The sequence below is a fragment of the Dermochelys coriacea genome, chromosome 15 (genome assembly GCF_009764565.3).
Source record: "Dermochelys coriacea isolate rDerCor1 chromosome 15, rDerCor1.pri.v4, whole genome shotgun sequence".
NCBI classification, from domain to species: domain Eukaryota; kingdom Metazoa; phylum Chordata; order Testudines; family Dermochelyidae; genus Dermochelys; species Dermochelys coriacea.
The window spans coordinates 11818064-11845389 of NC_050082.1; the positions used below are offsets into that span (position 1 = coordinate 11818064).

General features: G+C 43.3%; 1 protein-coding gene across 3 annotated transcripts in view; it reads left to right on the forward strand.

Moving 5' to 3' along the window:
* BCR (BCR activator of RhoGEF and GTPase) overlaps window positions 1–23127 on the forward strand; it is a 129728-nt gene extending 106601 nt beyond the window's left edge. For all 3 annotated transcript variants that reach the window (XM_038373593.2, XM_043497869.1, XM_043497870.1), the window contains 9 exons: window positions 862–959; window positions 1735–1866; window positions 12105–12164; window positions 12310–12419; window positions 15610–15749; window positions 17176–17310; window positions 18286–18391; window positions 19805–19967; window positions 21275–23127. In XM_038373593.2, coding sequence (XP_038229521.1) covers window positions 862–959; window positions 1735–1866; window positions 12105–12164; window positions 12310–12419; window positions 15610–15749; window positions 17176–17310; window positions 18286–18391; window positions 19805–19967; window positions 21275–21364 — 1034 coding nt within the window. In that variant the 3' untranslated portion in view covers window positions 21365–23127. The remainder of the gene's footprint in view (window positions 1–861; window positions 960–1734; window positions 1867–12104; window positions 12165–12309; window positions 12420–15609; window positions 15750–17175; window positions 17311–18285; window positions 18392–19804; window positions 19968–21274) is intronic.
* Window positions 23128–27326: the final 4199 nt, after the last annotated feature.

Sequence of the window (27326 nt, forward strand, 5' to 3'; positions counted from 1 at the left end):
CGATAAAAGCTCTCAAATAGATCAGGCTCCAACACTAATCATTTCACTCTGACCCTGTTTTCTGTCATTTTTCTTACCATATTTGCTGCTTACCCAACAGTTTATGGGTAAATCGACTCTTGCTCCCTCATTGCCCATTTTCCAACTGTGTTTGATCCTGCAGTGAAATGTCAAGGCTCAATCTCTGACCCCACAGTAACAATGTCCATGGTAGTAAACACTGGATTAGGAATTCACTGGAGGATCAAGCATGAGGCAAAGCTGAGCAGTGTGGGGTGCGGAGAGAGTCCTTGTTAAAATACACACACGCTTTCTGCAGCAGCTAAGGTAACTCAGGAAGATCCCAATCCAATTTCCATTGAAGTCAGTGCGGTCTTCCTGTGGGCTTTGCTGAACGTTGGAATGGACCCTAATTTCCAGGGTGCACACACTTCTCTCTGTATAACTGCACACAAAAACAAATCTAAGAAAAGAGGAGGCAAAGTGTCCTTTCTACTAAGTGACAGAAATGCACCTTCTGGGCTGAATTGAGGACTCTGTAATCAATGTGTGCCATGGCCTCTCTATGCTAAGGACACTTACGCTGCTGTGGTTACACCAGCATAATTACACCCATGCTGTGTAGGTGAAAACCCATAGTGTAGACCCATCGCATAGTGTAATACAGGCCATGCACCAGCCCAGGGTAAGCTGCACTATGCCTCCAATCTACACTGAGAGTTTGCACTGGTGTAGCTACACTGGTTCCAGTGTCCTCAGTATAGAGAGGCCTTTAGGTGAGAGAGCATCTAGGAAGCAGTGGTTATAGAAAAAGGTTATGTTAATCTTAACAAAGCCTCTGATTCTATGTCTTCCCTACAGACCTGTACTGCACGTTGGAGGTGGATTCCTTTGGATATTTTGTGAACAAAGCTAAGACCAGAGTTTACAGGGACACTACAGAGCCCAATTGGAATGAGGTGGGTATGGATAGTTCTTCATGTGATTTATCAGCCATGCTGGGCCTTGTTTATCCCCTTGAGGCAGAACATTTGCAAATGAAGAGGCTGTTTGGTTTGCAATCTGTACTGCATGAACTGGATCCTTCTCGCATATGCAGCACACCTGAAAGCACAGTCTGCAGGATTCCTGTCATTTCTTCTGGGCTCTTATCATTTGTAGGAGATTTTAATCTTGGAGACTCACTGATGAAATGAATGTCTCTGCAGCAGATGCACTTTGCATGATCAGCCAGCTGATTGCACAGCCTGTCTGTGTCTGTGTCTGTGTCTGTGTCTGTGTCTGTCTGTGTGTGCATTTTTTTAAAGTATCTGTGGAAATACATTGAATAAGTATTTTTTGAAGGAGAGGGTACAGTTATAAATTTAGCTTTCAGCCTCCACCTTCTTTATAGCAGGCTTATTTTAAACCTAGTGAAGTGTAATTAAACACAAGAAATATGGGACCATCTATTTCTTTCAGTGGTGCACCACTACAACATATTGAAACTTGACCAAAGGACTAAGCTTATTTCATGCTCGCCACAAAAGTGCCCCCCAAATGGACTCAATACTGTTCTGCTTGACCTCTCTTTAAGATCCACTCCATTAGACGAAAGATCTTTGTCAGTCACTTGAGTGCTCCCTTCAGATTGGTTTCAGTGAGGCTGTACAAAGTCAAATATCCAGAAGACACTATCTCCTTGTTAACTAATTGCTGCTCTTCTCCTTCTCCTCTACCTTCCCCTTGCTACAGGAGTTTGAGATCGAGCTGGAGGGCTCACAGACCCTACGGATTTTGTGCTATGAAAAATGCTATAACAAAACCAAGCTCACCAAAGAAGATGGAGAGATCACAGATCGAATCATGGGAAAAGGCCAGATCCAGGTGGGGCTGCCCTTATCCATTCCTAAGCCCTGCGCTAGGATAAACAGTGGAGCTTTTGATTCCTGGAGCTCTCTTGTCTCTTTGAGAACGCACCAAATGCTGGAAGTCTGGCAGCCAGGTTGAGGATTCTTTGATGCCGCTGGGAGGTTAAATGTGTTACTGGCCTTTTTTATACTCCTCTGGCCCCAACGGTGGTGGTGATCTGCAGGGGGTTTATTGTTGGAGATAATTGGGGGATTCATCTTCTGTCATGTCTCAAATCCTCCCTGGAGAGAATTCATGGTCACAGCTCAAAGTCACTGAGGCCTGTGTGCTCCATTTGCACAGGGAGAAAGAAAGTGAGGGGAGTGGCTTTGTGTGTGAGACATGGGGTGGCCTCTATCAGTCCCCTAATAAATCAGTCCAGAGAAAATGCTATCTGCTCTAAAGTACATGCCATGAGTGTATTGATGTGATGGTAAAACCAAGCAGGACGTACCTGTTGCTCTGACAACGGCCATGTTCAGAACTTTGTGTCCATGACAACAGGGTACATCTAAGATTTAAATGGGCTGTTTGACCTCTTCTTCATTGAGCGTGTAACAGCGTATAACATTTCTGTGTGTTTTGAAAGCACCAGAGGGTTGGAGAGATGATGGGTTGGCAGCAAAAGGGGCTGATGCTCCCAGAGAATTGAGTGGTGGTGGCCTAAAGTTCTGGGCATTAAGTTTCTGGCAAAGATCCCAGCTGTTGCAGGATGGGGGCTGATTGAAAATGTTGTATTATTCCCTCTCTTCCTCCGAATCTCTTCCCTTCTGTTCTGAAGCCTCAGTGACATGTCTGGACAGTTGTCCTGAGTATGGTATTTGTTTGAGTTGGACCATAAGCTGTTCAAGGCACGTACCCTGTCTGTGCATGTGTTCTGTAAAGCGTCCTGTATGCTTATGGCACTCTATGAAATAACTACCAGTACTCTTCACCCATTTCGGTCCGTTTCCTCACCACTTCCTCAGCACCGCTTTCTTGGACAGCTGAGTGGTATCCGCACAGGCCTTGTCCTTCTATTTCCAAGGGAAATAGTCCTACAGATCCATATCTGTTATATCGGTATAACTGCGTCGATCTGGGGTGTAAAAAAATCCCACCCCCAACACAGCCCCCATCCCCACCCAGGTGTACTCAGCATTATGTTGGCGGGAGGGCTTCTCTTGTTGACATAGCTACCACCTCTTGCGGAGCTGGATTAACTATGCTGACAGGTGAAGCTCTCCCATTGGGGTAGGAGCGTCTTCACTGAAGTGCTACAGCAGCACAGCTGGACCAGTGCAACATTTTAAGTATAGACCTGCCCTTAATCCCTTTCCCAGACGTGAAGAAGAGCTCTGAGTAGCTCAAAAGCATGTTTGTCTCACCAACAGAAGTTGATCCAATAAAAGATATTACCTCACACACCTTGTCTCCCACATAGCACAGTCAGGTTAACAGGGACTGGTTACTTCCCTTGGGGCTGTGCTGACTGATGCTCAAAGTTTCAGCCCTGAAGCTCTTAATTGTGCTTTCATCAGTGCACCCCCAAGTCACCAAACCCTGGATTTTCCAAAGGTTTCAGGTAGAGCTGGTTTAAAAAAAAAATTCTTTAAAACTTTTTTGGACAAAAAATGGCTTTTTGGTGAAACAGACATTTTCACAAAAACCTCATTTTTTTTTAAATTTTTCCATTTTTTCATAATTGAAAAAACAAAATTGTTTTGGGTTAAACTTCTCAGTTTTCAATCAGGAAAACAAAACAAACAAAAATTAAAAATAATTAAAATTGGTTTTGGGGATTTTCATTTTTGGACAAAAACCTGAACGTTTTTAAGGATATATTTCAATAAAATAATTTTTGACCGGCTCTAAAGTCAGGTTTCCACTGTAGCCCTATAAACAATCTCCCACCTTTGCATGTTTTATTGGATTTTTTTTTTTCCTAATTTTACAAAGAAACCCTTTTGTCACATTTCTGAACAGGCTGAAATTAGGCCAGGTCAGACTATCCTTAATTCTCAGGAACGTCTGTCTCATCATAGTATTTATTTTCAGGACTATTGTGTAGTTTAAAAAAAAAAAAAAAGAAGAAAAAAAGCGACCCTAAAAATAACCACACTGCTGGGATCTGTGTTGATAAGAATTGTTATGGGCCAGTTTATTTTTTTTAACAGGCCACTGAACGCTCCTTTTTAAAATCAGGAAATACTTCTAATATAACACAAATCATGGGGATAAACTGGTGGGAATTCTAACTAGTGTTGTCCGCATTTGCTCCTTTTGCTATTTTAAATAGTTGTTTTCTTTCAAGACTTTTCCAGAGGCTTTTGGTTTGTGCCATTTTTTTCACTTAATAGTCTCTGGGGCTTTGGTGTTGTCATTATCCAGGCAAAAGTCTGCCCTGGGTTAAGATGAACGCCATTCTATGGAAGCCAATGGGAGTGGGGTGAGCTTTTCCACGGGTTCATTGAGCCTAACCTAGCCTCCCAGAACAGTCAGAGTCACATCCACATCCTCCCTCTGCAAAAACTAGGAAAACATTTATTTTGGCTAAAACCACCATGTATTAGAAACCATTTATTATTATTGTAAATCGGTGACTTCCCACTGCTGGGATTTGTGAATCACCAAACTTCGTGTTGCAGAGACAAAGACAATGAGTCTAGGAGACCAGGCCTGTGTTTGCTGTGAAAAGTTTATTAGCTCTGTCTGTTGCATAATGGAAGAGGAGGAAGGAAGGCTCTAAATTGGTCCATGTATGCAGAAAATTGTAGAGGCTTCCAGGAACAGGGAGCAGTTTAATGGCTCCCATTGCTCATATGTTCCTTTCCTATGGAATGTTTTACCTACCTCTTTTACATCCACATGTAAGAGCTTTATTATTGTTTGTAGACTCCAAATTTCCCCACGTTTTTATGAGCCTCAGAGTTCATTGTGAGCGTGCTGCTTGTGAACCTAGCAGTAAAATCCCCCTCCTAGGGCCCCTTCTCCCTGTCGTAGGAAGGACAGCAAGCTGAATGGCTCTTTAACACCCTCTGTATGGACAGACATGCCTACCTACCATGTCCGTGAAGTGAAGACAGAAGATGGGCTTCTGCAGCATTTCTCAAATGCAGCCACTGTGGCTGCATGCAGCCACAACGGGCTTTTCATGCAGCCACAGCCTCCTGGGCAGTAATGAGAGACGGGGGGAAGCAGTGGTCCCTCCCTCAGGGCCACCAGCTGGGGTTGGACCCTGCCCCCCTCTGGAGAGACAAATGCTGGAGGAGCAGACATTTAGTGAGTTCCCCACCTTCCTGGGGAGAGGAGGGCCAGGCTCCAGCAGCAGGCTCTGGGATGGCAGGCAGCAGGCTCTGGCCACAGGGCTCCAAACCCCAGCTGCGGGGCTCTCCCATCGCCCCTGGCCCCCGCCAGCCCATTGTTTTTTCCCCCGCTTGCGACCTCCCCATCCAAGGCTTAATTTGTCCCTTGGCTTGCCAGGACTAAGTAAGTCTTCTGCTGTGAAAAGTGATACTTGTATGCCTGTTAATATCACTTTCCACAGCAGCAGACTTACTTGCTAGCAAGTCTTTTTTTTAAAAAAGCAAAAGAAACAACAAAAAAAAATACAAGAACCTGCAGAGCACCTTATTTGTGTTTCTATTCTGTTTAGGGCCAGTAAAGAATAGAGACAACTACATTATTTTTATTATTGAGTCTTCAAAACGTTTCAATAAATTACAATGATTTGGCTGTGTATATGTGCATATATATTTATTTTTCCTAAAGTTAATTAAGTATTTTAGGAAAAATTTGTCAGCGCAGCCTCCAGCAAGAGTTGGTGGCCGCACTCTGAGGCCACCAAAAAATTTGTTGTGAGAACCCCTGTTCTAGGGCACAGTGCAGGGATTTGCGGGGGTCAGGATATTGTTTTGTATTACCATAGCATTACATAGCATAGGAACTCCTGGTTTAGTTACATGGAGACTGTCAGCTCCACTCATCTCTAGCTAAGATTTTTTTCCTCTCCATTGGGCCCTTTTGCCCTCTGGATTTTGCTCTTCTCCGTCTGGCAGACTCATTTCCCTGTGTCTCTAGCTCTGCAGGAATTAACATGGATGCCTTTTGTGTACTCTTCTGACTCTGCATCCGGGTGAGTGAGGATGTCAGCGTAAACATGCCCAGCCCTGGGATAGGCTGCAAGAGTGAACTGATGCTGTGCACTATGTTCCAGCTCCTAAAGCCAGTACAGTTCTGAACAAGTCATTTTCTCTGCATGAGCAGCTCAGACAAGCCCAACCTTCTTTCCCCCCAAAACAGTGCTGGAAAATCAGGGGGTGGGAGTGGGGAGGAGGATATGACCTTAAAGCACAAATATTCTGATGCCCTGATAGCAGTTTGCCAATATTCCTCTGTTGCCATGCAAGACCATCACCCCTATCTGTTCCGTTATCTGGGCTGGCTTGTAGAATTGCACAGGGCTATCTCCTTTCCTCTCTCTGTTATTTAGACCTACACATACATGTTTTTCATGCAAAACTGACAGTCACAAGCTGCAGCCCCCAAGATCCACCTCCAAAACCATTTACACACTCGGGTTAATTTAAGAAGCTTGGCCATGCGGAACAGCATCCTAGCAATGAAAAGAGGGTGGAAATGAAGAAAGCTCTGGGTCATGCCAAAGGGCACTGGGGGAAGGATTAATATGTCAGTGGTGAGCTCTAGGAAGAATGGGTCCAGGCAGGACTGGGTGCTTCCAGAAGTAACGAGCCACAGACAATACAGTTTCCCATTGGTTACAATTAGAAATCTCTGGAGTGTGAAACTGCCATGGAAATTCAATAAAGGGAGGAAGTAATATGAATAAATAACATAAAATGCACTACCTGAAAGGAATCAGAGTAGCAGCCGTGTTAGTCTGTATTAGCAAAAAGAAAAGGAGTACTTGTGGCACCTTAGAGACTAACACATTTTTTGAGCATAAGCTTTCGTGAGCTGCATCCGATGAAGTGAGCTGTAGCTCACGAAAGCTTATGCTCAAATAAATTTGTTAGTCTCTAATGTGCCACAGGTACTCCTTTTCTTTTTACCTGAAAGGAGGCGTTTCTTGTTTCCTCCGCTTCCCTCTTCTGTCGATTCCTCTTTCTCTCAGTCCTTTCTTTTTCCCTTTAGGTATCTTTCCTTTGCTCTTTCTCTGAAAAGCCAGTGCACTCTGTGATGGGTTACTGAGCCAGACCAGAGCCTTTTCTCCTTAGTCCCTGGCTTACCTTCCCCACCACCCAATTTCCTGCTGTCCCTCCGCCACATGCCTTTTCACCCTACATTCCTAATTTGGGTCTCTTCTCCTTGTGCCTGACCCATGAGGTACTAAGTGCCCTCAGCTCCCATTTCCACCACCTTCTCCTCCTCTTCCTCCTTGTCGCCATCATTTTTACTGAAATGGGTGCTAAGCTCCTCCGCTGCTTCTGGGCCAAGGTCCTTCCTGCAGAAATCCCTATTGGGCTGAGCTGGTTTATGCTGTTGTGATCTGTGCAGGCTTCAAAGAGGAATTTGCTTGGCTCATTTGCGTTTCCCTTTATAGCTCACCACAAGGGAATGCCAAGGAACAGGCAGCTGTGAAACTCAGCAGGGCCAAGAGAGCAGTTCTGTTCACGCTGCAGCTGAATATTTGCTAGCAACAGCAGAGTTTAAAGGTAGTCCTGGCCTAGTTTCCCTGAGCAGTGAGGAGAACTATGCTAGCCAGACTCTGTTATAGACTGTCTTCCTTCCTCATAGAAGGGAGTCTGTGGCAGGTCTGTCCTTGTCCTCTTTGGTTGTGGAAACACACCAGACACAAGCTTTAACTGATTCAGGAGATGCATGGAGAGATCCCTGGGTATTAAACCAAGTTGAATGAAACTGGTACACAGTCTGAAATGATGGCAGAGGCAGCCTTCTCTCAGAGCCCTCCCTAGCCTTCTGTAACATGCTCGGACTGACAGCATGTGTTGTGGCCTAGTTCGCTTAGAGCAGTTGTCCTCTGTGGGGGCGTATCGTCTGCAGATTTTGTTCTCTTTCTGGATGTTCCATTTTCCAGGTCATTGATCAATAAATCAGACCTAAAGCCAGTCAGTGTGACCCCCTGCTTGTCAGCACCCCCCTCTGTGCTGAAGTGTCTCACTCACTAGCGCCTTTTGTCTTTATTCTCCAGGCAGCGCTGTCTGCTCCAGCTGCCCTTTCCCCACGCTTGGAGGTCAACTGTCTGCTCATGCCAGTATTGCAAGCTTGCTCAAAGCTCTGCTTGCCCTTGGCTCTGTTATTTCCTCCTGTGTTGTTAGGCCTGACCTTCTTTGCTCAGCAGCGCCAAGTGTTTTTTTTTTTTTTCAGGTCTCATTCTTTTATTTGTTTATCCCAATAACACTTTAAATAACAATGTGAAAAGCACTTTAACCTTGATTATATAATATACAGGGATGGCACTTACCACCTGACCTTGAATTTCTCATGCACCTTCCTCCCAGCTTCCTCTCCATTGAGTACACACTGTTCTGTTTGGAGAGGTTCCAGCCTGGGGGGAGTAGGAGTTCTTCCAATCCAGAGTTCAGGGGTTGGGGGAGCATGTGTTCAAGTGGGGGGTGGAGGAAGGGACAGGCAGCAGAAGCTATTATGTCAGCCTTCAGCAGGCACCAAGGCTCACTTACAGTCATCCGTCTGCTTCCAAAGAGTATTCGCTTGAGGATGCCAACGGTCCTAACCAGCCATATGGCATGTGCTCTGGAGACAACGAACAAGAATGCAGTTGGCTTGTGCTTTGAAACATCTGTTGACTTGCATTCATCTTGCCAGACTGGTGTGAGTTAGTAACTGTGAGCCTGAACTCCACTGATAATGGAGGAAACTCTAACTGGGGCCTGCTGGTACCACCCGTCATGTAGCTTCTCTTGTAAATGTTCGGAACACCCAGGCCCACTCTGAGTGCTAGCACCCAACTCTCTCTTGCCCCCTCCCCCCCACAAACTTAGCTACTGTTTTAGGTTATGAATACCCACCATTATAAGGTGCAGGGCAAAAACACATCCTGGTCAGAGAGCCTTGGCCTTATTCATCATGGGAGAGATCACCAGAAGGGCCATTTCAGCGGAGTCCTTAGTGAAAGGCCATTGCAGTTGGCTGGGCTCAGCTGCGCTGCATAGGAAACCAAACATTTCAGAACTGGTTTCCTCCTGAGCCTGGGAAGAGAATGTGCTTGTTGGAAAAAAAAACCTCTCACGCTGCAAAATTCTTCCAGCTTGGAAACTCTTGTGGTGTGGGTGGGAACAACATAGATTGTGGCTGCCTGGCAGTGACTTGGCCAGCCTTACAGGAGGAGGCGGGCCTTCAGGAAGAAGTCTCCTCAAAAACCTCCTGGCTAAGTGTAGAGTCTGGGGTTGCTGAAGTAACAGTGACTTGGCACAACTGGCCTTGTTAACTTCAGACACAGTGCAGCCACGATGTGGGAACTGCTGGTTACCAACTACACTATGCAAGGGATCTTCAGATATTTCTACCAGAGCTGCACCTATCGGAGCCGGGCAGATTCGACAGGGAAACACACACATGCCAGCAACACCACGTTGTGGACTCACGTCCGAAACAAAGTACACAGAGAAAAGGTGGGCTTGACTCTCTCTCCTCCTCTTCTTATCTGGGGTCTCTGAAACATAGGAGAAGGAGAAGCTTTTCTTTCTGGGGTTTCATGTGTGTAACTGACAGCAGCATTTTGCCCTGTGTGTTGAGAGCTGGAAGTGGGGATTAGGCTTAGGAAAGGGAGAGGCTGAACATACTCAGTAAAGTCAAGGATACTGTGTGTTGCTTTACCCCTTCTCGTCCAGCATTCGTCCTCCGCTGTGTAGTGAGATGCCAGTGCCCGTTATACTTGGGGGGGAAGGGCAGGGTTGATGGGGTATGGGATTAGTGTTAGTTACTAAATTCCTTTTCATTTGTGCATGAAGGTGTATTTGAACCTGTGCGTCTCAAGGTGAAAGATTTAGTGCGCTCACCCACCCCTTGCCTTGCATTTTTCAGGGAATAGACTTTGGTATTGCAAAGCCATGTCGGGAATCACAGATTTGTTTTGTCAGGTTCTAATTGCTGATATAGCTCCATGTTCAAACTGTTGTTCCTTTTCTGTACGTTCAGTCTGAGCCAGTTGTGGTTCTTTGGAGGTGAGTGTTTCACAGATATCACCGACCTTGCTGGGGGATGTTCCTATAGAACTTGACAAGCTATTTCCCAGCCTTGTAACTTTCCTGTTGAAAGAAATCAAGCTAGGTTAGCAATGGAGACCCAGGATTTCATTCCAGAGCATGGTTTTGATCAGTGGATTCTTGCAGCAGCAGGGGTCTCTTTCTTTCAGTTTCAGGTGCATTTTCTCCCTTTGTGTCGGAGCTGAAGTGAAAAAGAATAGGGCAGGCCAGAGTAAGACACTATATCTACCTTCTCCTGTGATCTCTGGGCTGCTTTCCCATTCAGCTCTTCTCTTGCTTCATTCCCAAATCAGAGCAGGATTTAAAAAAAGTAGTAATTTCTTTCTAAGCATTCTGTGTGCTTAATTTCTTCTTTGAATGGCATGTATAAGTCCTCCTGGATCACCCCATATTCCTCCTCCATTCTCTGACTGTCAGACCCAGCATCGGGTCATCATGTCTTTGGAGCCTAGGAGAACTGTATGTAGCTCCTTTTTGGAAACCGTCCCAAAGTTCCAGTGCTAGGGAAGCTTGACAGAGATGCTGGTGAAGCACTCTCTCAAGCCCTGCTCCTCACTTCATCCTGGGGCTGAGTACTCCAGCCCTGCCTGTCTCTGGGAAATTGTGATTCAAATTCCCCTCTTGGCCAGATTGTAGTGTTTGGCCTCTGGCTTGTATTTGAGGCAGTGTGGGAGCCATAGCACCTGGGGGTAGCTCTTCGAGGGAAGGTGCTTCAGGCAGCACAATCTCTGCCATATGTCCTCTGCATGTAGACTGCACCGTCTGTTTGGACAGGGCAGCAGACTTCTCTCTCCACTCCCAGAAAGCTCCATGGGCTGGTACAGAGGGGGAAACAGGAGATTGTAGAGCTGAAGACATTCTGACTGACTATAAGGTGGATGAGCTTAGTAACCCCCAAAATCAGAGACTTCTAAATAAATAAATTAATTAAATAAGAACACCCTACAGCATGGGGGAAGGAGAGCACCTGATACAGAGTACTTGTGTTCACTTTAATACACATAAAAGGTACTCAGCAACTCTGGTGATGGGTGTGTTGTGAGAACCTTGATGGATCAGATAGAATCCAAGTGACAGAGGCAAGATGATTATTATTGAAGATGTAATAAGTTACTAATCAGCAATTTCTGATTGTTGGAGCAGATGTTGATGCATGGCTATTCAATGTCCTTGGTAGCTGTTTCACTAGCAGGAGTTGAACAAAAGAGCTAGAAAAATTCTGATGCTCAGTTGGATGGAGAGGATGTAAAAGGCTATAAATAACTCAGTATTTAAACTTTATATACCCTGGACCTGTGAAACTGCACCCACAGAAAAGGCTTCCAAAGCTAAAATAAAAAGAGACAGACAGACAGACTCTCTCTCTCTCAGGAACAGGAAGGAATTGGGAATCATATGTATATAATCCCTAATTCCTGTTCTTAATCTTGTTATTCATGACCTTTGGAAATAAATGTTAAAATACTCTTTGAAGTGTATTAGTATGGACCAACTGGTGCCAGCATTTGGGCTTAGGACGTATGTTTGGGTTTGGGACCTGCAGCTTGCTTACCTGTGTTTTCAGAGAGAAACAAGCCCTAGCTGTGTTTCAGATCTTAGCCCTTTCCTTTTAGAAAATTTATTCTCTCCCTTCCTGACTCCCAATTCACTGGGGTGGGATGATCCTCTGCTGTCTATTAAATATGGCTCCTATGTTATGGCAGTGAAGGAAGCCTCCTTTTCTATCAAAGGTGAGATTATTGGCTTTAGAAGAGCATTTTAGCTCTCTTGAGGTTTCTCTTGTTAAGTGGATAATGCACATTTGACACTGGGGTTTCCATGTGTGATCCATACCCAGCCTTGGTTAGAGTGCAGAACTCTGTATGAGTTACCCGACATCTGAAACTCCGGGCTTTTCTGATTCCCCTGTGGAAACGGGAGCAAGTGGTGAAGGCATTGCCATGCAGACTTGCATAGATTTTTTTCAAACTGGCTAATTTAGTCTCTGAAACCAATTGTCAACTCACAGGCAACTTCCATGTTTTTCAGCTGGATCCGCAGGTGTTACAGGATAAAGATTGGCAACGCACAGTCATCTCAATGAATGGAGTAAGTAGAGTACAAACTGCTAGCACTGTTTCTTTGCCTGACCTTGTGTATCAGATTTATTCTCTCTCTTCTTTGTCATAACATTTTGGAAAACTAAATAAAACATTTATTGCTTGAAAAGTAACAACTAAAGTCATTCTTGCAGGTTGAAGTGAAGCTGTCAGTGAAATTTACCAGCCGGGAGTTCAGTCTGAAAAGAATGCCATCTCGTAAACAGACTGGGGTCTTTGGAGTCAAGATTGCCGTTGTCACCAAGTGAGTTGTCAGGTCACACTTTTCTCTGTTTTTTTATTTTAAACACAGTAGGCCTATGGGACTGCACCTACTTAAGCCTTCAGTGAATGGAGGTATGCAGATACTTTCTTGCCCTTGTGTGGCTAACACATGGCAATTTCTGCAGGCAGGAGCTGTTCCACATTCTCCCAGCTTCATCCTGTGTATGGAAAAAAACCTCCAGAAGACTGCAACACACACACACACACACACCCTTGCTTGGAAATCCAGTATGTTTACTTTCAACATCTCTTACTCTGCCGTGTTCCGGAAACACCCTGGCCCTTTTCCTCTGTAGTTGGCTGACTTGGTCACAAATTTCCAGAGCTACTGAACTGCAGTATTTCCTTTCCATACTCGGAAATGTTCAAGCTCTTTGGAGCCATTTATATTATTTTAACCCCTGATCTTTTGTCACGAATCATTTGCCAGAAGAAACCTGTTTGTTCGTGTTAGGTAATTTGGGAGACCTGGTACTTCCTCCCCACGGAATTACTATTAACTTGAGAGCAGTATGACTGCTATTTGTCCAAGGGCTGCATAGGAATCCTCTAATCACCTGCTAGCGTTGCAAGCTCATCAAACTTACTTCTCTGTAAGACTGCAGTTCCTCCATGGAAGAGGTTTCATGGGACTGAATGTGCAGAGATGAGCCAGTTCATAACCTCTCTACAAAAACAGACATTAAATCAGCTACTCAGGAAAAACAAACAAACAAGCTTTCTGTGGACAGTTTTCATATGACCATGGGAATCCAGCTATTGTGTGATGTATACGAGTCTTGCTATTGCTGAAAACAGATAAGCTCTTGGGGAATTAGTTGCTAAATTTTCCTAAACTAGGAATACACCTCCTGTGAAAAGGACCAGCTCAGGGGCTACACAATATGGCTAAAGTTAGACTTGTAAAGTGCATGGGCCTTTTGCTGGCCCAGAGCACAGATGTGAGTGTCACCATTTGAGTGTAGTCTTGTATAGAGGACACCAGCTCTGACTGTTCTCGACTCTAAACCCTTGAGACTGGAATGATTTGCTCATTATAACCAGTATCTTCTGCCATTTTTATAACAGCCCAGAGTTCTCAAAATGGAGGGTTTTTCACAGAACTTCCTAAATGGATATTCTTCCTCTCTAACAGTGTTGGGCTATAGAAAAATGCTGGTACAATGTCAGTATTTTTGTGAAACTATTTGCTGATTTGGTCAAGTAAACCCTCTAACATGGAGCAAGGTTCTTCTTCAAATGCTTGCTCATGTTCATTGCATATTAGGTGTGTGCGCTCGCCACATGCACCAGTGCTGGAAGTTTTTCTCTCAGCAGTATCTGTAGGGGACACCAGAGACTGCCGATCGCTGGGCCATCATCGCCCATTTCCAAGCAGTAGGTTGCCCTACTCAGGATGATCTTCCTGGCAATCAGCCCATAGTTGCTCCTGGTCCTGTTCGATGTCCCGGTATTGGTCAAGTAGTGGAGGCGTAGATCACTGGGTATCCGACACAGATCCACTGAACACAGTTGGTCTCAGAGAGCCCGACCAAGACAATCTTGCTTGGACAGGTTGGCTTCGGGACGCAGCAACCAGCATGGGTTGGATAAGAGCCACCACTCGGCCTGATCCTGGTCGCCTGGTACCGATTGCTCCGCTGGTAGCTCTGGCTTGGAGCAAGATTCCCTGACTGTGGGACAAGTACCTGGTACCGGCCGACTACATTATCAGCACCAAAACCAGCCCCAAATGCAGTGGCCAGAACCCCTGGGGGCTCACCCAGCCTTCCCAGGCTACCCGATTGGTGGCGGGAGCCTCGGAGAGGCCAGTGGCCTTGGTATCCTGTCCCCCTACAGTGCTCAAGACTTCAGTGGAGTAAGACCCTGCAGGTCCAGGACTACCCAGGGGAGCAAGCTGATGTACCACCAATGGATGTGAACATTCCTGCGGCACTGGCATTATCCTTGTCATCGCCGGACGAGGCTATCATGGGGCCCCTTCACCCAGTTACTCAGGATGATGCCAAGGCGCACCAGGAACATTTGAAGAGGTTCACTTCTAACCTGGGTCTTCAGGCAGAGGAATTGGAAGAGCCCTCGGACTCTCTGTTTGATGTTCTCGGCTCCCGCCAGGGTGACCCTACCCCTTCATGAGGGGGTCTCCAAAATCACTAATGTCCTGTGGCAGACCCCCTCTTCCCTGGCCCCTATCTCTAAAAGGGTCGAACGTAAGTACTTTGTGACAACCAAAGGGCATGAGTACCTATACTCCCAACCAGCACCCAATTCCCTTGTGGTTGAAGTAGTTTACCACAAGGAGAGGCAGGGACAACCCAGGGCCACCTCCAAAAATAAAGACTCAAGGAGGCTGGATCTTTTTGAACATAAAGTTTATTAGTCTTCCAGCCTTCAGCTGAGAGTAGCCAACCACCAAGCCCTTCTTGGCCGATATGACTTCAATATATGGCAAGCTATGGCCAAGTTCGAAGGGTTGCTCTCCGAGGTTTCCAAGAAGGAGTTCCGAGCGATCCTTGATGAAGGTACGACTGCGGCCAGGGCAGCCCTCCAGGCAGCGTCAGATGCTGCTTCCTGCACCAAGGCGGCAAGTCTCTCGAAGAAGGAAAAGAGAGTTACCTTTTCATTACTGGTGTTCTTTGAGATGTGTTGCTCATGCCCATTCCATGACCCACCCTCCTTCCCCAAGGTTGGAGTTTCTAGCAAAAAGGAACTGAGGTTGGGCGGGGCCACCGGCGCCCCTTATACTATGCCATGCAGGTGCCTCTCCAGGGGTTGCCAGAGCCGGTCCCCTACGGATATTGCTGAGGAACAAACTTCCAGCACTGGTGCATGTGGCAAGCACACAAACCTAATACGGAATGGACATGAGCAACGCATCTCAAAGAACACCAGTTACGGAAACGGTAACTGTCTTTTTCATCCTTACTGCTGTGCTAGTCTGCACCTCCTAAACACTTAAGTGATTAGTGATTTTTGGGTGTCCAATTTGAGACCCTTTTAAAGGGGCAGATTTTCATAGGGTGAGTGCTCGCTCAGTCCTTTTTGAAAATCTTGGCCTAGAGCTCCTTTCATTCAAGCAGTCTTATCTTATCCAGTGCCTAATGTAACTCTGGTAACCATGTTTTCTCTGCCTATGTCATACTGAACTCTTCTTCCTGTTTTTTCTCAAGGAGAGAGAGATCAAAGGTGCCTTACATTGTGCGCCAGTGCGTGGAGGAGATAGAGCGACGTGGGATGGAGGAGGTGGGCATCTACCGTGTCTCTGGGGTTGCAACTGATATCCAAGCTTTGAAAGCTGCCTTTGATGTCAGTAAGTATTTGCTCCTGAAGTTTTCCTTTGTGTTATGATCTCCTGAGTGATGATCTCCTTTCAGGTTACTGTGCTATTTTAATCTCCATGTAGCCCAGGAAGCATGAAGAGGCGGACCCTGGTGCAAAGAAGTATCCTCTTACCCCGGCTGTGTGTTTTATTACTGTCCTCCAGTTGTAGATGTTAACCTGAGGTATTCAGTGGAATGGACCCGTTTATTGAGAAATGCTGATTATTCTTCCCAGCAGCCCTGAAATGGCAATCTTGCGTGCCTTGCCATGGTAAACAGCAGACGCTTTCCTCGGGAAATGGGAGCAACCGGCAGTCTTATTTTCCACAATGTCAATGAGAATTCTAGATTAACAGGAAGTCCCTGCGGTTGTTTGAGACTCTTGTTTAAAGGAGCACTGGCAACATCAAAATAATTTCAGAAATTTTTTTGAAGAATTTTTAATAGAGAAGCAGAAAATTCTGGTTATTGGAATGTGACTGAGAGTCTGGTCTCCTGGGTTCTCTTCCCAATGCTTCCCATTAGCGCTTTGTGTGACCTCAGGCAAGCAAAGCTTTCTCTGTTCTTCAGTGTGCCCATCTGTAAAATGGGATGATAATAGTACTTGCCAAGCTCTGTAAAGCACTTCGAGACCCTTGGATGCAAAAGGGGTCTCATGTTGTTGCTACACTTTAAAGAATGTCCTCACCTGCATTCTGGGTTTCCACTACGATGGGGGCAGGGGGGATGATTTACATTTTAACAAATGCAATTTTTGTGTAAATGCTAACACATTTCATATGAGGCTGTCTTTGGTGAGAGGAGGTGTTTTTAACAAAATTTACATTTCTGACCTAAATTGCTTCATTTTTGTCTCTTGAACTCTGCTTAATTGGGAGACACTGAGTGTGCTTCTGATTGTACTAGAGAGTTCCCGATGGGGAAGTGGCTGTTGTTAGTTATTATACAATATATTGTTAGGAAGCTGAAAAGCATTTAATTGACACTGGCTCAGCCTCATATGGGGCTTGATCTGGATCTCATTGAAGACATTGACTTCACTGGGTGTTGAATCCAGCCCACGATACAGGTACAGCAGAAGTAATTCTAGGTAAAGCTAAGTTTCTTTTCTTGCGCCCTCCTCTCGTCCCCAGCAGATGTAAAGTGAGATGTCATCCTGGCTGTCCTGGGCGGCTAGCTGCAAAGTGGTCACATTATAGCTACTCTGATCTATTAAGCAGCACTGGGATAATATAAATGGAGAACTCGGAAACCAACCTGAGCAAAGTGACTACAGGGGATGAACGTCAGCTATTTGGGTAGGGGGAGAAAATAAATAAAGGATAAACAGAGGGAACCGAAAAAGAGAACAAGAAGAAGGAATGACTGAAGGACTACCAGTTTCAGTACCTGTATGTCTCCCGTTTTCTCTTACAGACAACAAAGATGTGTCCGTGATGATGAGTGAGATGGATGTTAATGCCATTGCAGGGACATTAAAATTATACTTCAGAGAACTGCCTGAACCTCTCTTCACAGACGAACTGTACCCCAACTTTGCTGAGGGCATTGGTGTGTAACAGAAGAAATCATTGATACCTATTGTGCTAAGTGTTACGATGCTTTTCTCTAGGAGGCTGCTCCTGAGGCTTTAGAAAAAGCTTTATTCAATATGAAGAATAATATTTAGAATATTAGAAGGAAGTCCTGTGATAGACTGTAGAGAAGGGAGGCGGGCTATTTCTTTGGCTCATGAGTTGCTCAGAAGAGAATTCAAATCCTGCCTTACTATGCAGGTTTTTTAGTGTGGGCAGTGGTTTCACTTATCTGCAAGAATGGAAAAATTCAAGTTCTAGGATGGACATTGCCTACCTCTTAAGAGAAGAAAAATCCTATTTGTCCAGGCCCTGAAATGGTATCTCTCCTATTCAGTCTCCAAAAGGAGATAAATCTGGTTTGAGATGGGCTGTAATCTCCTGTGTTGACCCAGAAGGGAGGTATCTTAGGCCATGTCTACACTTACCAGCGATCAATGCTGCTGTGATCAATGCAGCTGGGGTCAATTTAGCGGGTCTAGTGAAGACCCGCTAAATCGACCACAGAGCGCTCTCTGGTCGACTCCTGTACTCAAACTGAACGAGAAGAGTAAGGTAAGTTGATGGGAGAGCATCTCCCATCAACACAGCGTAGTGTAGACAACACAGTAACTTGAGCTAAGCTACATCGACTCCAGCTATGTTATTCACATAGCTGGAGTAGTGTAACTTAGGTCAGCTTACCCTTACTTAGGTAAGTGTAACTTAGGTCAGCTTACCATTGAGTCTGCAATGCACTTGTGGTCTCCTTCACGGAGGAAAGGATTCTCCATCACCTGTCTAACAGGGGAGAACTGAATTCAGACGGGGAGTAAAGCTGTGCCTGGATTGAATTCTGAGCCTCTTGTCTCTGCAATTGCAGCACATTAAGCATCACCCATATTTTCACATTCATTACACTGTCAGTAAAGCTCTCATTCCCTTCCTGTATTTTTTTTCTCTCCTCCCATAGCACTCTCAGACCCTGTTGCAAAGGAAAGCTGCATGCTGAACTTATTGCTCTCGCTTCCAGAACCCAACCTCGTGACATTCCTTTTCCTTCTGGACCATTTAAAAAGGTAACATACAGACCCTTTAGACAGGTGCATTTCATGTGTAAATCCATTCCAAGTGCCGTGGAGAGAGGTGTCCCTTTCTTTGAGATGTGCTGTGTCACTCAAAGAGCACCTTCGCTGATTTTTCTTTTCTTTTGCTTTGTATTGAGTAATGCAGGTAAAATAGGCCTGGTAAAGTGCTAAGTCCTGTGTTCCATGCTCATTGTTACTGAAGCCATTATGAATTGTTTCCAAGGAAGGGATGAGAAAGATCTTTACAGTGAAAATGTGATCTGCAACACACACCCTGAAGGACACACATAATATCTCCATAAAATCATACTTGCGCGTGAACGAAGTAACCAAACACAGTAAATGGGATAAATCTTAAAAGTCTTGACTATGTTCAAGGGCTCTTCCTGGAGCCTTGTCTTACCAGGTATTTGCACTTTAACACCACCCGTCTTTTAGGAATTGCAACAATACATCTTGTGTTGGCAAGAGATTGTTCCTTGCTGTGTGGGGGCCTGCCATATGGAATTCACTCTTCCTTCCTAGCTGTATCAGTCTTCCCAACTGTTTAACACCTATAAACCTTCCATTTTCAAAGTTGCTTATTACTGTCACCCCATAGTTAGATGTCTCTTCCCCTTTATCCTCCTCCTTGCTTAAAGGCCTTTTTTGATCTTATTTGTTTGCCATTTTTTCAGGGGGACTTTAGTATATGGTGCTTTTGTGTGTTTATAATTACTACAAGATTATGGTACAGTGCTCGGAGCACCTTAGTATTCATGAAATGAGCTTATTTATTACGTGCACAGTGTTTTCATCTAAGAAATTTAGTTTTTTAATATTAATGTATTTGCTTTGTGTTCATGCTAGGGAACGTATCTGCAGAGATGAAGGATGGCCTTGTGGTCAAGGCTCTGGACTAGGACCCAGGAGATCTGGGTTTAGAACCCTGCTGGGATGTAAATCTACCCCACACTAATGTGCCGTGCACTAAGTGTCTGTGTGGACCCTGCTGCTACACACTTTGAAATGGGGTTAGATTAAAGCACACAACAGAACTTTTCTAAAGCATGGCAGCAGGATCCATGCAGATAGTTGGTGCACTTAGACAAGCTCCCGTAACTGAACAATATCTAATCCAATATGGCCCCAATCTCAGTTGGGAATTCAAAGTGCTACTATAATACAAATAATAAAAATTTGAGGAAGTCTAAGCGGTATGCAGGAGGTCAGACTAGATGATCACAATTGTCCCTTCTGGTCTTAGAATCTATGAATGAGAGACATAAGTAGTATAGTTGCTTATTGAATGTCTGTATCTAAAACCTCTTAAAAGTAGGTAAAAATAAAGCTGCTTAATAGGAATGTTTCTTTGAGCCACAGAATGTAGAAACATCCTCTTTCTCCATTGTTTTTTCCTGTTAGGGTTGCCGAGAGAGAAAGCATCAACAAGATGTCCTTGCACAACCTGGCAACTGTCTTTGGACCAACGCTGCTCAGACCCTCAGAGAAGGACAGTAAGATTCCTGCTAACCCAACCCAGCCTATAACAATGACTGATAGCTGGTCACTAGAAGTCATGTCCCAGGTAAAAAGCTAAATGTTTTAATTAATCTGATAGAGACAATATCTTAGCCTCTTTGTCCATAACTGGGCTGCCTGCAATCATTCCAAGAGGCTTTGGCAGAACCATCCTTAACAGTTGTTCTCCAGGGTGGGTGATGTAATATCTTTTATTGGACCAACTTCTGTTAGTGAGAGACGAGCTTTTGAGCTATACAAAGCTCTTCTTCCAGTTTTCCAGCACAGTTTAACTAGAACAGCATGTTCGGTGTGAACGAGGGTTATTTTTAAAAAAGCATGCTAGCAAAATCAGTGCTATAAACTACCTTGCTAACAAGCCATAGGGTTAATCTACAGAGCAACTTTCAACCGTGTGAGGCTTAACACCATTTTTAAACCAAGTTTGGTAGTGTTTGCTCAGACAGTTCAGCATACATCTGTACCAACTCGGTTGCTAGTACTAACATTTTGGTGCACCCACATCAACTGTACATCACAGCTTTGTATGTACTTCAGTGACAAGAATTCCCATAACACACATATCACAGTGCTTTAGTAACTGGTTCTAGGGCTAACAGATTATTGGTACAACTGGATGACATTTTTCAGGTAAATAGTTTTTCTGATGAAAAATGCTGTTTGAACTGACTTGAAACTGTTTTGCAAATTTGAGACAGATATTTTCACCCATTCATAAAATGGCCAGAGAAAGAAAACAAGAAGGGGGAGGAGGGCTGTGGCAAATCTTCCTAACTTTTAGCCTGGTGGTTAGGACACTCCCCTGGGATGTGGGAGATCCAGGTTTGAATATCACTGCTCTGGAACAGGCCGAAAATGGACTTTTTTGATTCACCAGAAATTCCAAAATATTTGATTTGGTTTGACCCAACTCAGATTTTATTTTCAAATTTTCAAAACTGCCACTAAACCAAAAAATCAGTTATTCACCCAGCTGTAATTGTTGGTGTTTTCCACAATGCTTCTTTCTCTTCCACTGTACCATGTGTACCAACATTCAAAGAGACTTTTTGCTGGTTCCAGACGTCATTGTCCACTGATGCTACAATGTCTTTTGGCAGGTATTTCCAATATGCATGCTAGTTAAGTAGGTTAGACTGTTGGATTCTCTGGCTTTGGTACAGGTGAGTTAGTAATCAGAAAGATTTCAAAACTGGGCTGATCTGGAATACAGACAGCTTCACTGTACCTCAGTTTAACATATAGGATGAACAGAGAGCCATTGAAACATTTAAGTTGACTAAATATTCATGATCACACTGTGCATTGCAATATAGGGCTGATTTACGATTTCATCTTCCTTCTTCCTTTCAGGTTCAAGTTCTTCTTTACTTCCTGCAGTTGGAGACTATCCCCACCCCAGACAGCAAAAGGCAAAGTATCCTCTTTTCTACAGAGGTGTAGGAGTCTGGTCACAACAAGGGGGCTTGCAGAACTGTTCTTGGTGTGAATCTGCCATTCTGAGAACAGGAGGACTGTTTCTTCTTCGGACATTACTGGCCTGTTCCTGTCATAAGGAAGCATAGCCTTCAGTGCTTCTGCTGTTTGTCAAACAGAGCTAAGCTGAAGAGAAAGGAGAAACTCCCTCTAGTTTTGATCCGTAGAATAGGGAAGAATTGGACTGGACATGGAGCTGTGTTGAAAGGCTCCAGTAGAAGGAGCAACAGACACTTTAACAAATGCAACACAGAATGCAGTTGTTGCTCTTGGGAAGGTGAGATGGTATTCCTCATTTTTATGGATGAAATTTATCATCAAGAAGCTTCAAGCTTTCTATACGAACACTTGTCAGGATGCCCTTCTGGGGTTAGAGGGGAATTAAAGGCTATATCACAAGTGTGTCTTTAATAACTGCTGTTTTAAAATACTGTCCTGGGCCACACAGAATAGTATCATTCAGCAAGGGGATCTTTGATTCCTCCACTGAGAAATTCAAGTCTTGATTTGAACAGGGTTTTTAAAAAATAAACTAGAAATTTTGTGTATAACTGGACCTGTTGTTTTTTTGTCTCTCTCCTACCCCTTCCCTTGTAAATGTTTGTACAAACTCTAGGAAAGGGGGTATCCTTTTCTTGCCTCTTTAATGCACTTCTGACATTTTCTTTTGGTGTTAAAGGAGCCAGACCCACTTGAATTATACAACAAACAAGTACAGTACATGAAAGAAAAACAGGGAGAACTAGGCTGAGCACTTTAATTCAATTATCTGGAACAAACAAGCTCACTTAGTTGTTTTTAAAGCAGAGGCAGTGTTGTCCAAAAATGGTTGCTAAATTCTTTGGGACCTTTGGAATTGAATGGTCGAAGATCGTAGCTCTCCACACAAACAGATGTTATTACCTGTGCTAAAATAAGCACTACAAACATGTACTGAAATATCTTCAAGTATCTGGGGACAAAAAATCAACAGCTGTCTTTCTCACTGGCTGCTTAATCCAAACTTTTATCAAAATGACATTTTTGATACTTGAATTTTTTGAGGCTTTGTATGTTGCTTCTACAAGAGTCTTTTTCTGATAGCTACAAATACTTTGATATGTCAGAATGTACTGTATGGACAATCTGCTAACAGGTGGCATTTTGTGTTCTTTAGAAATTCTGTTTGAATTAAGAGCAGTGCAGAAATTTCTATAAAGCTACACATAGCTGTACAAAAGATGGAACCTAATACCCACTCCACTGACACCTGTGCAACCACACTGACATCAGTAGAGTTACACAGGTGTAAGTGGGAGCAGTATTTGCCTGGGAAATTGTAAGCATAAGCTAACTGCATGGTCTCCAGGCCAGAGGAGGCTATTCAGGTCATGAAACAGATGTGCCAAGCATCTGGGGAGAGATTTCAGCTGCATCAGAGTCTCCCTTAGCCTGTACTACCCACCCTACTATGCAGTATCCACTTCAGTTGCAACACCCATCGACACCCTGGCTCAAAGGAAAGGGCAGCCTGAAGACAAGAGAAAGAATTAGAATAAGGGGGAAGGGGAGAAAAGCAAATTTTAAAATAATCTGCGTAGTTGAATCATAAGCAGCATTTGGGGCAGGGGGAAATACTAAAGAGAACACACAAATCTTGTTATGCCAAATTTTCTCAAAGGAAGGTCTCAAAACTCTCCACTCAGAAAAATAAGAGGAATCTTCCAAACAAGAGGGAGAAAAAAATAAAAATAAAAAAAACACGTGAAACTATTTAGCAGTCAACATAATTGACTGCTGCAAAATGGATGTTGTTGTACTGTGAAGTTGCAAATTCAAAAGAAAAATATAAATGATTTCTATTTTGTGAGTATATCAGCATTTTGCATGCTATTGTAAGGATTCTTAGAAGAATTTACTATTGTTTAGCACCCCTCTTTTCTTAGGTCTGGGAGCAAATCTCTGCGTGTTGTAACGTACAACCAGAAAATCTCTCGACTGTATTTCTGCTACATTCCAGCTTCCAACCCCTCTCGCTATTAGAACCTCGGTGACAGAAAGGTGTGTGTAGAAAGAGGTGCTTGTAGGGGGAGGGTGAAGAGAAACAAAACCTTGGTTTAAAAATGGGGGGGGCCCTGGTTTTTTTTGGCCTTTTGTAAAACTAAAGGTAAAAACTGGGCAATCCTGAAAGATACTGTCTCTAGAAAAGGTTACAGAGCAGTAACACACTCCAGAGTTTTCTGCTTTTATATACTTGTTTTTGTTTTTAAATAGCAGCTCTGTAACAATCCTCTTAGTCAGCTGCACAACCACCCACTCCTTGAAAAAATTCAAATCTTTCTGATATTTTTGAGGCGGCAGCACTGCAGGGTTTTCTAGTTCAGAAATTCCACTCCAGTCAGTGGTGATCATTTTCCCCTTTTGGTGTTTGTAATCTGTGGGTGCAGGTTGCAGTGTTTAAACTGGAAAGCAATACCATAATGACTGTGCCAATTTACTTTTGCCTGACTTTTATTTTTATTTATATAGGAAGTATAATTTTAATATTAAGTTACCAATTTATATTGTGTAACAATAAGAAAATTGCTTCTGCTTTGGTTACTGTTACAGGTTGTTGCTTTTAGTTTTTCAGTACAATACAATGCTTGATTCTGCTGTAACCCTATCTAACATGCAGGCATGTGGATGAGAAGAATTTTTGTAGTTAATTTAACATAACACATGAATTATTTCGGTTGAGTATGAGTGTATGTTTTCCCCAAAGCTGGTAATTTTGGGCTGGAGAAATAGCACATCCTATGATGAGGGTGAGACCGTTGATTTATTTGAAATGTGAGAATGGAGTAGTTAAGCTTCCCCTAGAATTGTAAGCATTACAAATGGACCATGTTTTAAGAAATTCAGAATTCACAAAAGGATTTTTATTTCCTCTGCCTAGTGATCCATTAAGTGTTTTCTTAAGCCCCACCATACTAAACAAAAAGCAATGGGCAAAACCTAGCTTGGGCCAAAGTCCCTTCTGATTACCGCAGTTTCATATTTCCTGCTGATCTTTTTGAGAAAATCAGGCTCTCCCATTTTACATTTAAGAAGATGCAACACAGATGTTGTGACAGAGAAAACTGGTAAGAATTTCCCCCTAAAGTTGATTGTGACGTGTTGGGGGCTAATACTTTCTTGGGTATCAACATATTTACCAGACCCTTCCAAGCCTGTAGCTTTCAGCTACTTTAATTTGAAACATTAGAACATTCATGTAGGATTTTCCAGATGATTTGAGCATTGTCTGTGTATCACCATTTGTTAAAAAAAGCAACAGTCTCCTTTCATTCAGAAATAGCTTTGTTTTTTTTCCTTTTTATTTTATTTTAAATGTTGAGTAGGTTTTTAAACCAGCAAAGTAAAGTAATATTGAGTAAAATGGGCAAATAAACCATGAAAAGTAGCTTTTGAGGACTGATAATTAATTACTTAGATCTGTTTCATCTTTGTGTTTGTGTGTCATTTTGTATTGGGGGGAGTGTCTTAGTTGAAACCAAATTGAAACATATTCATTGAAATGCTGCTGGTGAATTTTACTCTTTAAAGATGTGAGGTAGTGGTTAGGCTAAATCAGGCTGTACTTTTATATGCTGCTAACTTTCATCTATCAGCTATGGGCAAAATACAGCAATGCTTGATTACCTTCACTGATGCTCTCTGCCTGCCTTCATTCTGACCTTCAGTTGCTAAGTGAAGTACAGGGCAATCCATATGTAGCATGTGATGTGAAACCGCAACATTTCTGTAGGCCACTAGGTGGTGCAACCATGGAATCTGTTAATGGGAGATGCAGTATTTTTACACTACTTATTCATTTTAACGGTTCCCTAATCTGATCCACTGATATTATGCAAAAAGAAAAGGAGTACTTGTGGCACCTTAGAGACTAACAAATTTATTAGAGCATAAGCTTTCGTGAGCTACAGCTCACTTCATCCGATGCATTTGGTGGAAACTTTTTTCCACCAAATGCATCCGATGAAGTGAGCTGTAGCTCACGAAAGCTTATGCTCTAATAAATTTGTTAGTCTCTAAGGTGCCACAAGTACTCTTTCTTTTTGCGAATACAGACTAACACGGCTGCTACTCTGAAAACTGATATGTTCACTTTCTGTATACGTTCATTTAAACAAATGTGATGTTCTGTAAAGTGTATAAAGGATCTCCTAGCTTTCTCATTACCTATTGCAACACTTACAGGCATTATGGTATGGGTTCACTTCTCTCAACTGTGCCATTCCTCAAAAATGCATAAGAAGTGTAAATTGATCACCTCGGCCTTTGAAGGTGCTTAAAACCTGCATCTTAATAATGGAAAAATAATACCTTCCTGTCCATCATTTATTTCAGTGCCTACTTATGTACTAAGGTGACATTATTTTGGGTGCAGCAATCCTACTTTGGAAACTTTTTTTAAAAGAATTTGAAATTTGAAATGTTCAAATGAACTCTGCCCTTTCCTTTTTCCACTTGGAATTTCAAAGGAGGAGGAATTTTATTACAGGAAGACAGAAGTGTTCACACTGTGCTTATGTGCCTTGAAGAAATAGCATATGTCTTCTAAATCAGTTACTTAGCATTCAGACACTGAGGTCTCCAGTTTAGTGTTAATAACTTCCCCATACTAAGCTACAATGAAAAGTGAGCATTAAGGCTCAATATATAAAAGTTCTCATTGAGTGTACCTAGGTTGACCTCAAAATCAAAGGAAATTGCCTTTAAAGGAAAGTCTTACAGCGGAATAATAATTAATATCCACCCTCACACCCCACAGATTTTTAAGTAAGAAAAATAAAAGACCATGAGGAGAGAAGCATGATTAGGAATCACACAAATCACATGGTCTGGCAAAAGTGAAAATAACCCCCTCTCCTTAAAAGTCACAGAAAAAGCCCAGGCCCCCAGACGTACAGAGCTAAGATTGTATTTTCAGTAAACTAAAACACTGTATTCAGTACTTACAGTGTGCCACTTTTGATGTGCTGTAATCCTTTTCTCTTGCTACTGGAAGCTGTTACATTCCAATGATCGGTATTCTGTCTGGTCACTTGTCCTCAAATATGGTTTTCTTTTGTTGAGGGGGGGAAAAAAGCTCTATACATTAGTGGTTGTAACAACAAAAAAGGAAGGGGGGAAAAAAACTCATAAAACCCAGTCCAGAACTAGATAATCACTTGGAAGTTGACTTTAAAAAAAAAAAAAGCCAACCTCTACACTGTGAGCATAAAATGTCACAATATACAATAATTGTGAAGTGGTCACACCAGTAGGACCAAAACAACCTTGACATGGAGGCAAACTGAAACATCCTGAGTCGTCATCTCTCCTGGGCACATCTCTAGGAAGTCCATTCTGCCTTTCTAGGGCACACAAAATGTAGCAATGGAACTGCCAACAAGCAGAAAATATGGAAGTGACTCATGCTATTCCCCCCCCCCCATCTCTGCTGCTGAGTCTCTGTGCATTACTGTGCTGTACTGAAACCTTAGGTGAGGCCATTGTAAAATGCATATGCAGGTGATCTATGCATATACTTTCCATGTCCTTGGCTTTCCTTCAACCCTGGAAGGAAAAAGCAGCATCTCTTTTCTAGCAGAAATCTGAGCCATTTAACGTCCTTTGGCAGAGCCAGTTATAATACGGCTGTTCTCTGATATATCTGAGACAGTTTAGATTTTGAATACACAGTAGACCAACTGTGCTACTGCTTTGCTCTTGCAGGGCTGCATCATTGTTTAAAGACATGGTAACAGTTTGGTTGCATTTACACTCTAAGGATCCATGTCTTAAACATGTCTGAAAACTACAGTACTTCAACAAAGTGCCCCAGCATAGCAGTAGTGTCTTAGGCCCTGTCTGCTCTACAACTTGATATGTAATAACTACAGTTATGTTCAAATACTGTTAT